This window comes from Chiloscyllium plagiosum, unplaced genomic scaffold, assembly GCF_037043375.1.
Source record: "Chiloscyllium plagiosum isolate Xiang-an unplaced genomic scaffold, Cpla_swu_hap1 HiC_scaffold_21, whole genome shotgun sequence".
NCBI classification, from domain to species: domain Eukaryota; kingdom Metazoa; phylum Chordata; class Chondrichthyes; order Orectolobiformes; family Hemiscylliidae; genus Chiloscyllium; species Chiloscyllium plagiosum.
Genome location: NW_028270159.1, coordinates 16,706,170 through 16,718,549, shown reverse-complemented (window position 1 = coordinate 16,718,549; position 12,380 = coordinate 16,706,170). Strand labels below are relative to the sequence as shown.

The 12,380-nt window shown below is 36.2% G+C and overlaps 1 protein-coding gene across 9 annotated transcripts in view; it reads right to left on the bottom strand.

Annotated features, from left to right (window-relative positions):
- lrrc8aa (leucine rich repeat containing 8 VRAC subunit Aa) overlaps window positions 1–12,380 on the bottom strand; it is a 97,698-nt gene that overhangs the window by 17,444 nt on the left and 67,874 nt on the right. For 5 of the 9 annotated variants that reach the window (XM_087998331.1, XM_087998337.1, XM_087998338.1 and 2 more), the window contains one exon: window positions 7,688–11,075. In XM_087998331.1, coding sequence (XP_087854457.1) covers window positions 10,800–11,075 — 276 coding nt within the window. In that variant the 3' untranslated portion in view covers window positions 7,688–10,799. Of the gene's footprint in view, window positions 1–7,687; window positions 11,076–12,380 lie in introns of those variants that run through there. The other 4 variants (XM_087998335.1, XM_087998330.1, XM_087998333.1 and 1 more) reach the window with 3 other exon arrangements.

Here is a 12,380-nt window from a genome sequence, read left to right as displayed (position 1 = left end):
TGCGGGTCGGTGTAGACTTGCAGGGCTGAATGGCCTGCTTTTGCATTGTAGGGATTCTATATGCTGATTACATTTTCATCTGAGTTATTTCCTAAAAAAGTTCAAAATTAAGAGATCATTGACAGAGTCATAACTTAATTGAAGGACACAATGGGTTAGTCACTGGTCTTTTACTACTGGAATCTAGCTTCAAGTACAGCCCATGTTTGTACAACAAAAGCTTCTTTTGGCTGTTGCCTGTTTTAGATAATTTCAATACAATTCACAATGGGCAGAGAACAACAGCATGAAGTCACTCTTATATTCAACACTAAATTGTTAATGTGGGAAAATGGGAAAGAAGTTCACAGTGGTGCAGTGGGAGTGAAATATCGAGAAGATGTGACAGATTATAGGAAGATTTACTTCTATGACATTGTAAAATGATGCTAACAAATTAGTAAAATAGTCAGAAGTTTAATGTTAAAAATCCTTTCATGCCTCAATGAACAAATTAAACCAACTCTTACTATTAAACCAAAGCATTACTGCATTCAAGTACAATCTAAGGCATTTCATTGTTGTGGTCTACTGAGAATGTAAAGCTCTAATTCATTTAAAAGTTTGAATAGGTATTCATAATTGACATTTACCTATTTACACAGCCAGTCACTTTCTGGTGGGATTGTCTGGACTGTTTGTGGGAACAGAATAATGAGGCAGGGAAGTTGTTTTTAAACAATAGTCAAGAAGGTTTCTTCAAGGGCCAGCTTAGGAGTGACATGAATAGTGTTCAAAGAAATTTATGATCCAGAGCAATCTGCACTTGGACTCAAGAAAAATAGTATGGATCGAAGGTGGAAAAAAAAGAGCATTGGTGACTATAAATAGAAATACTAAAATTTATCTCATTAATTCTTCAGGCCACAAGGGATTTGAAATTGAGACTTTAAGATTCCTAAAATGACAAAAAAGGAGAACATAGGTTGTAAAAGTCAAAAATAAATACACACTTCTTTCCTGTATAATAGCATAATTTTTAATATAAAAATGTGACTTGAGCAGTTAAAACAGTTCACACAAAAGATACAGTCAGGTAGTTTAACACCATTTCAGATAACAAAATGAAATGATCTTTGTAAAATCTGCTTTGGCCAACATTGTCAAAATATACATGGAACTCAAAAGTAAGTATTTTTTATTCCCAACCTCTTTAATAAACAACATTTCTGTGGTAAATGCATATATTATATATATAATGCAGTAAAACATCAATCCTGAAATATTGAGTTAGCTCAGTTCCACTTTGAGCAACATCCTCAATAACTGTCTAATTTTTCTTTTATCATAAAAGACATTGTTTAAAAAAAATGATATCATCACCACATGGTTTGATAAATCCTAAAACATGTAATGAAAATGTGTGACTGTGGCAGTACTAATTTTTTGACTGTTACTATTTCTTCATATCTTAATATACTAATGACCCTCAGCATGAAGTTATCCTGATTTACCATTTTACTTTTCCAGTGATAATTCAAAGCTTAAAAAATTGCCAGCAAATGGAATCATGGTCCATACACCCTCTGAAAACCTTTCATACCCTCTGAAAAATATCACCTAAAATTCATCTATGTACTAAGTTGATTACATTGAGGAGAGAAAAAAAAAATCAAGTTGTACCTTAAATTTCAGGAAATGCTTCAGAGTTCCGATACTAAAGTTTACTCAAGTTACTTCTTGATATTAAGATACAAAGATTTAAACCCGCCACTATATGGGATGGAATAGAGCTTCATTTTAGAGGAGTAAAACTGAGAAGTAGGAAGAAGGTAATAAGACAAAGTGTTTGAGTTTGAAAGGATTTGTAGAGGAGGACAATGACTTTGGGGGTGATGTGTCAGCAAGGACAACAGCAATTAAATGGAAAGAACTTAGTTTTAACTAGAATTCAGGCAACTGAGTTCCAGTTGAGTTGGGAGTTTGTGCAAATTGGACTCAAAATTGGTAAATGCATAAACGGAGGATTTCAGTGGTGTATGGGGAGTTAGAGGAGACATTTGATGTCAATGGCAATCCACCAATATACATTTAGTTATGGACAATTGTGGATAAAACTGAAAGGATTTCTGCAAATATAACAACATGTATCCATCATAGACACAGTAATGTCAACAATTACTGCACTTTCACGTGGATATTTTTGAGAGGACAGTACCAGTATTTTGACTTTGGTTCTCACAGTAATGGCCAAACGATTCTTTAATGTTAAGGCTATGCAGTGAAGTCAAGAGCAAATTTTGAATTTTTGTAATGAATCATTCAATACCATGGAAAGTTTTCAGTTTCAAATCAAATTTAAAAAAACTAGCCTCAGCACCAGCCACATTTGAAAAAGTTGGAAGAATGATTTATGAATTGCCCAGGACATAGGAGTAAAGAGCAGCACATGTATGTACATCTGGAAACAGAAATAAATCAGCATTCCAGATAGAGACCTGTCATCATAGGACCCTAGACTATTGCACATAAACACAAAAGGTACAACATTTGAACATTTGTAATTTTGTAAAAATGTGCAACAATGTTATAATAAGGTGCCTTAGGGATTAATGAGAAAGTAGATCAATTGCAGTTTGCCAAGATAGATGAGTTATATGTAACACACTAAATTAAATTTACACACACAAATTATATGACTACTCAATTTATTGAAGATTAAAAAGCAATTCCTTTTATTTAACACTGGCTTTTTATTTCTTTGGCTATCTCCATCTCTTCTCCCAATTTTGCTGTCCTCCTGTTTCAGATATTTGCATTTTTAGGGGTGCTTCTTAGTAACAGCTATCAAAGAGTTTTACATTGAAGGGAAAAGTTTTCTTTTCACTGACAAAGTCAATGAAGTGAAATCTGATCAACCTTCAAAACTATTCAACTTGAAATGCTTTGTGACCATTTTGAGAAATGTGACAAATTGTTTCAAAGATTACTAGATTTAAAACGTTCTTTATTTTCAGATTTGCATTTAGTTCTGGTTATTATTTAAAGAAAACATTTTTTCATGGATTTTTACAAATGTAAACAGTATTTTCATAATTCAAATTTTAAGTAATTAGTTAATTCAGTGTTGCTGGGTTAAAATACTGAAACTCCCTTCTTAACAGCACAGTGTGTACCTGCACACAAAGAACTGGAGCAGAGCAGCATGACCTTCTTTAGGGCAATAAGAGTTGAGCAATAAATGCTGTCCCAGCCAGTGACACCCACATCTACATCCCCTAAATGAGTACAGCACAAAAGAAGCCTGTCAGGATTTGCCTTGAAGGTCAATTCCCAAATTCACAGCTTTAAAGAAAAAAGAACTTCCTATTCATCAACAATGATAAATCAAATTCCTGGTGGTCAATGGAGGTGTGCTTGAGCAGCTGAAATATATAGAACAGAAAGGTTACTAACTTAATTCCAGGCCAATACTAAACTAGTTCATCTCAGTTAATATGGTAGAGTGGGTGTCTCATCCAGAATTATGGAGGCAAAAATTGGCTTGAGTTTCAACACTAAGTTCTTGTTGGAAGTGCATACATTAAGATACCAGATGCAAAAAAAAAATTCAAGATTGGCCACTATACTGATTTAGGTTGAAATGCCTGCAGATGATCATTTTCATGACACATATAAAAGATAAGCAATTCTCATATTTTGACTTAGGCTTTCAACCTCTGAAACAAGAGAAGTGCACCAAACCATGGGAACATCACTCCAAGTTTCTCACCAAACCACACGCTTTCAATTTGTACATTTATTCCTGTTCCTTTCATCATTGCTGGGCTAAATACCTGGAGTTCACTACACAACATTGCATGAGCATCTTCAGCATGTATTGCCAGGAATTGTTGCCAGGAATAGAGGGTTTGAGTTAAAAAAATAGACTGGAAATTCTTGGACTTTTTTCACTGGAGCATAGGAGGTTGATGGGTGGTCTTAATGAGTCTTTAAAAATCATGAGGGGTAGGTTGGGTCTTTTCCCTGGGGTGGGGTGGCAGGTTCAATAGTAGGCGACATATTTTTAAAAGGTGAGAGGAGAAACATTTAACAAGGACAAGCAGGCCTTTTTTTTAAACACAGAGAGTGGTTAGCATGCAGAATGAACTGATAGAGAAAGTGGTGGATGCAAATACAGTTACAACATTTGAAAGACATTTGGATAAGTTCATGAATAGGAAAGGTTTGGAGGGATATGGACCAAGCGCAGGCAAATAGGACTAGTTTAATCTAGAAACATGGTCGGCATGGACTAATTGGATCGAACAGTCTGTTGGCATGTTGTATGACTCTTTAACTCACCAGTACTCTCTCAAGGTTAACTAGAAACCAGCAATGAATGTGTTACAGCTTCCACACTTCCAGAACAATTTTAAAATAAATAATACCTTGCACAATGTACCAGAGACTGAGTTACCCATCGTAGAACCAAATGCCAGAAAGGAGAAGAAATTGAAAAACATTGTTTAGAAATAAGTCAATTTAAAGCCAATCTTTGTATGTGCACACTTATCTATGTACATTCATAACTCATTGATCATTAGCCATTCGCCATATCTCAAATAACATTTGCTTTCATTGCCAATCTTTCCTGCCAATGGCTGTAAAGTTCAGTGACTGTGGGTAGACTTCTAATATCTCAGCCTACTGGCTTTTTTTCAAATGAAAGCCTAGACAGTGATACAGGAGAGACATTTGCTTACAGAAGACAGGCATTAGCCAAATTTATTCATGTTACTACTCATGTCCACACATACTCACTTTCCAATTGGAAGCCCTAGATAATAAACAGGAGCAGAAGCATCAGTTGGCATTTTCCCTCCCTGGTCCAGGGAGAGACCAAGTACAGTATGTATGTTAATATTTTTAGGTATGTTTTCCTGATATTAGCTAACTCAGCATGAATTGTGATTCAAAACTAGTATCCAATTAAAGCAAAACCTAGATTCTTGGAATTTTAGTTGCTCTTAAAAGCTCTTCAATTTCCATCTAAATTACTCCATGGTGTTCCCACTGGCCTTGCAATGAATACTGTACAACTTAAAATGAATAATTTAAAACAATATTGAACCTGAAAACATGTATACCACAGAGAAAATTATGCCTCATTTATAAGATGTTGCCATGTTAGAATGGAGAAAAAGATCTGGTAAATCATATTTGCTAACATTAACAACATTATTCGAATAAAGAAATTCTAAAGAAGTCATCCAGACTCAAAATGTGAGCTGTTTTTCTCACTCCACAGATGCTCACAGACCTTCTAAGTTTCTCCAGTATTCATTGTTTGTTTAAGAATTATTCTATCTTTCACTAGTTAATGTTATACAGCACCACAATGAAACAATTAACCCAACCAAGTTGGCAAATGAAGTATGGAATTCTATTCTTTATGTCTACCAGTGCATGTTTCTCCTTTTTAATTGCCATCACTTTTCTTATAACTCAGCCGTCTGAAGTCATCACACATTTAAATTGCCTTAAGTAATAGTAATAACTACATAGTAGCTTCATCAGTTTTACAGATGTACTGGGGCCACAACAACACGACGGTTGGAGGAAGAGCGCCTCATCTTCCGCCTAGGAACCCTCCAACCACAAGGGATGAACTCGGATTTCACCAGTTTCCTCATTTCCCCTCCACCCACCTTGTCTCAGTCAAATCCATCGAATTCAGCACCGCCTTCCTAACCTGCAATCTTCTTCCTGACCTCTCCGCCCCCACCCCAGTCTGATCTATCACCCTCACCTTGACCTCTTTCCAACAATCACATTTCCAACGCCCCTCCCCCAAGTCCCTCCTCCCTACCTTTTATCTTAGCCTGCTGGACAAACTTTCCTCATTCCTGAAGGGCTTATGCCCGAAACGTCGATTCTCCTGTTCCCTGGATGCTGCCTGACCTGCTGCGCTTTTCCAGCAACACATTTTCAGCTCTGATCTCCAGCATCTGCAGTCCTCACTTTCTCCTCTTTTTGTCCACACAGCCAACATTTAACTATGGATTTACTCAAGTGTACTTGTCACTTTATTTATCTGCTTTCTAATTTTGTATTTGTTTCCCCACACACTTTCCCATTATTAAAAATTGATTTCCATCTGATATGCTCATCCATCCAACATTAAAAACCATGCAGTAGGTCAATCACCAGTAAAGAAAAAAATTTAAGTTTTTGGCTTAGCTTTTAACACAGCTGTCATTGGAGTCAGAGACTGTGGATTCAAGTATCATGATGGACCTGGGCACATTGTCTCATGAATAATGTTTAAGTTGACAAAAATAAATCCATAGCAGATTTCAAAAAACATGCAGTTTTCCTTTGTTCAGCCAACATCTTCCCTCCCCAGCAAATTAATATCAGAAGACAGGGCAGTGACAATGTGCAGTAACATGCTTCAATAACAAGGTAAACTAGAGAGAGTCAAATGATGCTGGAGACATTGCAGAAAAAAAATTAGATTTACATCTACAGATTTATACTTAATTCTTCATAATACGAAGTCAATAGAAGGACAAATAAGAATGGTATATCATGGTCGATTGATAATCTCGGGCACTCCCATGAAGTTGCAAGTTCCACTCATTATCTGGACATTCATGCTTTTATTATTTGTATATTTATTCACCTTACTTTAATTGAATTACTGTTCCAACAGTTGTAAAGCTTCTTTGGACATTTTAAAGAGATGGTAAGACATCATATAAATACAAGTTCTCTTCTTTATGGACAGAATTCTCTAAACTTGAACATGTATCTAGAATCTTAACCTTATTGGTTAACTGTAGGTCAATGACATTTTCCCAGATATCATTGGCTACAGAGAGGGGTGGGAGGAGCAGGGAGTTAATTTAGCCATGTTACCTGGTAAGTGAGTATGTGTGGAGGCAAGCAACAGCATTAGAAACTAAGACATTTAAAAACGGTCAGAGCAGCAATAATGTGCAGTAATATGCATCACTAAAGTAAATGGTGAGTGTACATATGCTATAAGGAGAATAAGATTACAGTGAAAATCACATTTACTTCTAATGATTTGCACATTACTTTATACAATTTTATAATTTACACACAGATTTACATAGCTATTTATTATACATATTTGTAATATATCTAATCTGAAATTGCATATTTTGTACATTCTTGATGCTTATTAATTCTTTTCAATGGTAATGGACAGATGACTAACAAATTTATTTGTAAGATTAGTGTGGAATATAGGAATTCATCTTTTAATTATTCATGTTAAATTTAGGAACACACTGTAGACCCACTCTTTCTTTTAAAAAGTATAAACACAATGTAAATTTTTTTAATATTTCCGTCTTGGAGCCAAAAAGGTCAGAAAGTCATTTTGGCATTAATTAGTAATCCTTTCATTAATAATGTTTTTTTTTAATGAGACAATAAATAAATGTTGTTTCCTATTTGGTTTTGCACATATGCAAAGAAATGGGGGTAAAGAGTGAGAGGGAAGTAATAGGTATGTGGGGAAGAGAGAGAGGGATGAAAGAGGTGGGCTGGGAAGAGAGAGAGCTGTGAAAGAAACGAAAAGGGTGGATAAGAAAAATTAATACTGAAGCATATGCAAGAGGCGAATTACACCTGTTTCCAATTGTAGTTGAATAATTATCCAAATAAAACACACAAATAATTACAACACAACAGAATATGAATAAGTTTACAATTTATTCCTAGCAATTCAACTTCTGTAGGTAAAAATGCCAGATTTTACCATTCTGACAAGAGGTAAATTCTAAATGGATGGGCTTATTACTGAGATATCTTATGACATTTCAATTGAGATGCTGACCATCGAAAAACACTGCAGCTTTAAAATAGGGCTGTTAAGACATGAAATTAACAACATTTCTGGTTACATGTAAAGAGAAATAAAAGTAGATTTTCAACATGAAAATTGTGAATAAAGCCTATTTCATGTCTTTAGGTAATACTTTCTACTACTTTGAATAAATGTGTAAGTAAACTAGTATAGTTACACAGTCACTTACACATGTAATAATCCAAACAATCAAAATAACAAACCTGAGAAAAGTGTTGCTACTAGTTTGAGGCTTTATCACCCCTGAGGATACAGAACTGAAGTCTTAGCATTAATGACAATTAAGAAATAATTAAATCATATACAGCATCCAACTTGGGTACAAGGCAGGTCAATCTCATTCAAAGCACACGGCAATATTTCTTTCGAGTGAGTAAATGGGACAATTGCAACATTTTCAGTAATTTGGGCATTAACAAAAATAGAAACTTAGCATCTACAGTTTCTTAAGAAAACATTAAAACAGAAGCAACAATGAAGATCTGTCTTTCCTTTACCCTGGTTGGGTTATCTTCGCATCAGTATCAAGCTGCTGCAAGTCAGGCATTTCTTTAAAAATCATAAAGTTCCCTTTACTTTGCTCCAGCCTTGGTAGAACACTATGACTTGAACAGTGTGGACATTTTTCCAACCCATGCCTATCAATGTGGCATTGCCAATTAGTATGCCATTGAATGTATATATAGTCAGCCCATGTCTACTGGAAACCATCCAAAGGGCAAGCAGACAGAAGATACTTTGTTCCCATTATTTCTGGGTGGATTTGAACCTAGGTACCTTAGATGACAGGCCTGCTAATCCAAGGCCACCCAGTGCTCCAAATGCCATTTCTTCCAAATATTATGCCAAGTATTCTTATAATCCATGTATTATCAATGTACCAGCCAGGATAGTACTCACATAATCACAATGAATTGGAAGAAAGAAAACTGTGTGAATGTTTGCAAAAGGAACAAAAAAATACAGGAAAATCACAAATGGCTGCATAGTATTTCAGGGATGTTTATGTGGATCCCTCCCAAATTGCTAACTACCTCTCTTTAAAAAAAACTGACTGACTGATTATGAATTTTTGAAGAAAAATTATTCCTTTTCCCTATATGCCTTTGATATCCTACTTGCTTCTCAATACTTCTTCTGCCCTCTTCTCACTCTGACTTTCATCTTTAATTGATCTTTTTCATATTGCCTATTTGTTTTTTTAATGTCATTCCATTGTTCAGTTTCCGGTTGGATGGGGCAAAGTGTAGAGAGGTGCAATGGTGCAACGAGATAATGAGCAGGTAAGCCAACAAAACACAGATGTTTGATCTAAACAAAAATCTGCAGCAAAACCAGGATACCAGCAAAACACAGAACGTAGTTTAGAAGAGCAGTGGCATAGAAGAAAAACATAATAGGATTAAACGGTGGAATGGTAAGAAATCAGATAGTAAGGGCAATTCTCATTGGCAAACAGCCACCGTGCAGCATGCAGGTTCAATATATTATAAAAGTTAACCACTGGAGAGTATACAGAACATAAAAGATACAGTATACTATAGATGAGGGAAATATTTTACACAGAAAAATATTTAGAAGCTCCTTAAGTGAATATTTCTATTTCAAATTCCACTGTTCAAGTGCTAGGGTACAATGGTTTCTGGTTATCATCTCCAAATACCCATTGTTCCCCTAATGAACCTTGACAATCATATTAGTCTAACCCTGACAATCATAGCAGGCTAGATGTCCACAAAGGCATCCCAACTAAGCCCAATTCCATTCATAACTGTGGTCCATACAAATGCATTTCCAGCAGGGGTCACTGATGGGTAAACAGGAGTGGGAACCCTCAACTCCATTTCATCACTCCTGTCCCTTCAGTAGTACATCCTGCACCACTCTTCCACTTCCCATCCCCAACCCATTTCCTTACTTAGGCTGTTGAAATCAGCTGTTAAGCGCAAACGAGGTTCTGAACCTGTGCCACATTACCCAAAGTTAAATGGCTTTTGATTTACAATAAAAATTAGAAATTAACTTGTCTCTTTTCTCAAATTTGAGTGAAGGAACATTTCTCATGTTTATACCTTATCTTCAGTATTGTAATTCGAAGTATTTTTGAAGCACAGTTACATGTGTCATGGAAAATAGGCTCTATTTCCTCAGTTTTTTTTAAATGAAGGAAGTGCTCCAACAACTTAATTAAATTGAACTTTTCTTTAAAAAAACTAAGCTTTAGCTATTTAACACTTTTTATAAAAAAACCTGACCAAACAGTCCCTAAAGTTCAGTACTCACTCCTCTTAGAATATTGCATACATCTGCAAAAGACCTGTCATGAAAGCAACCCCATCCTCTCCTCAAATCTTTTGCCCAGCAAAACTCAAGATAATTGAGTAGTGTTCTGTTCTGTTTGGAAGGGATTGATGGAAAGGACGTGGAATTGAGAGTTCAGTTCAATCACCATGCTAAACTTAAAAGAAAATCAGCTTGATGAGAAACTAGCATTTTATTTGGCCTACGATGATCAAAAGGGACTTCTTTTTCTCAAAATATTCATGCAAAGTTTGTACTGCCTCTTTGGGGCAGATACAGTACCGGTCCCTCATACAGTACCAGCTTAATTAATAAATAACAAGGTATTGGCAATTTTAGTCTGTTGACAGGCCATGGCTATGAACATATTAGCTTTTTGTGATTCATTAAAGCAGAGATACTAATTGTGTTAAGATATTTAAACCAGCTACTTCTTTAAATTATTCTTTTAGTTACTGGCAGGCATTCCATTTTGTCTATTGTTCTGCTCCATTTGGACAGCACCAGTTCCTGGAACAGAAAACAAGACATATTTCCTTTATGTACCCAATAGGAGATCTGCTCAATCATTACAGTACAGCAGGCCTCAAAATTGGCTGACAACTTGGCAAGAATGGATATTTCCCCCTTACAATATTCAGGCTTGTTCCTTGTCTGCTCGCCACAGTTGTTCCTTAACCTCAGATGGGAGTGTATTGAAGAGATCATCCTCCACCACAAGGCCACTTCGTTTCAGCAATCGACATTCTCCTAGCTCCACAGGGAGACATTCCAGTCTGTTTCCCCGAAGCTCCAGCTGTGTTAAGCTCGTCAGCTCACCAACCCGTGAAGGCAGTGATATCAGGCAGTTATTCCCTAGGTTTAGAGTTCGGAGTTTACGACATTGAAAGAGTTCAGGTGGCAGGGTTTCAATCTGCAGATATGGCGGGGGAAAACAAAAGATGCAGAACAAAAATGTTAAATATTTTAACTACTGGCTGAAGTAGCATTTATTAAGAAAATACTTGTTAATTCAGAGAATACCAAAGACATTTTTGTGAACTCTCCAAGTTTTGATTTATATAACAAACATTAGAAATTTGGAGGAAGTAATTTTCACACTGGCTACAGAACAGAAGATATATAATTAAACATTCAATATCCTCTAGCAAATCCATTACAAATTTATGCCAATATTTGGTTCTTGAGTTTTATGCATACACAGAATATTCAAAAATCAATGTAGAGAAATGTAATATTTCCATTATATCCATTTTATAGCACACATCTCCAATCATCCAATACGGCTCTTGAATATAGAGGAACCTCAATTATCTGGCATTCGATTATCCGAATTTTGAATTATCCGGAGAAGATTGCATGGTCCCGATGCTTGGCTAAACTGTGTTATCCAGCATTCAATTATCCAAACATTCAATTATCTGAACAAAATACTCCCCGCCCGTGTCATTCAGATAATCAAGGCTCCTCTGTACCATGATTTGAACTGAAGAGCTTGGGTGACTTATTTAGAAAAATGTAAACTTCTGAGAATTTCTCTTTGGAAGTGGCTATTTCTAACTTTTACTTTGTTTTAGGCAGCCGGGTCTCATTCCATCTTTCCTTAAAGATGGAATGCGACCCCCTTAAACTTTCCACCCCTCACCTTGAAAGCATAGCCTCTCGTTATTAAATCCTTCACCCTGTGAAAAAGCTTGTCTCTACCCACCCTGTCTATACCCTTCATGATTTTGTAAACCTCAATCAGGCCCCCCTCAATCTCCTTTTTCCTAGTGAAAATAAATCTAACCGACTCAACCTCTCTTCATAGCTAGCACATTCCATACCAGGCAACATCCTCATAAACCTTCTCTGCATCCTCTCCACATCCTTTTGGTAATGTGGCGCCCAGAACTGTACACAGTATTCTAAATGCGGCCGAACCAATGTCTTGTACAATTTTAACATGACTTGCCAGCTCTTATACTCAATACCCCATCCAATGAAGGCAAGCATATTATAATGCCTTCTTGACTACTTTATCCACCTGTGCATCAACCTTCAAGGTACAATGGACTTGCACTCCCAGATCTCTCTGCCCATCAACTTTTCCCAAGGCTCTTCCATTCATTTGTATAATTTGTTCTAGAATTAGACTTGCCTAAATGCATCACCTCACATTTGTCTGGATTGAAAGCCATCTGCCACTTTTCTGCCCAACTCTCCAGTCTATCTATAT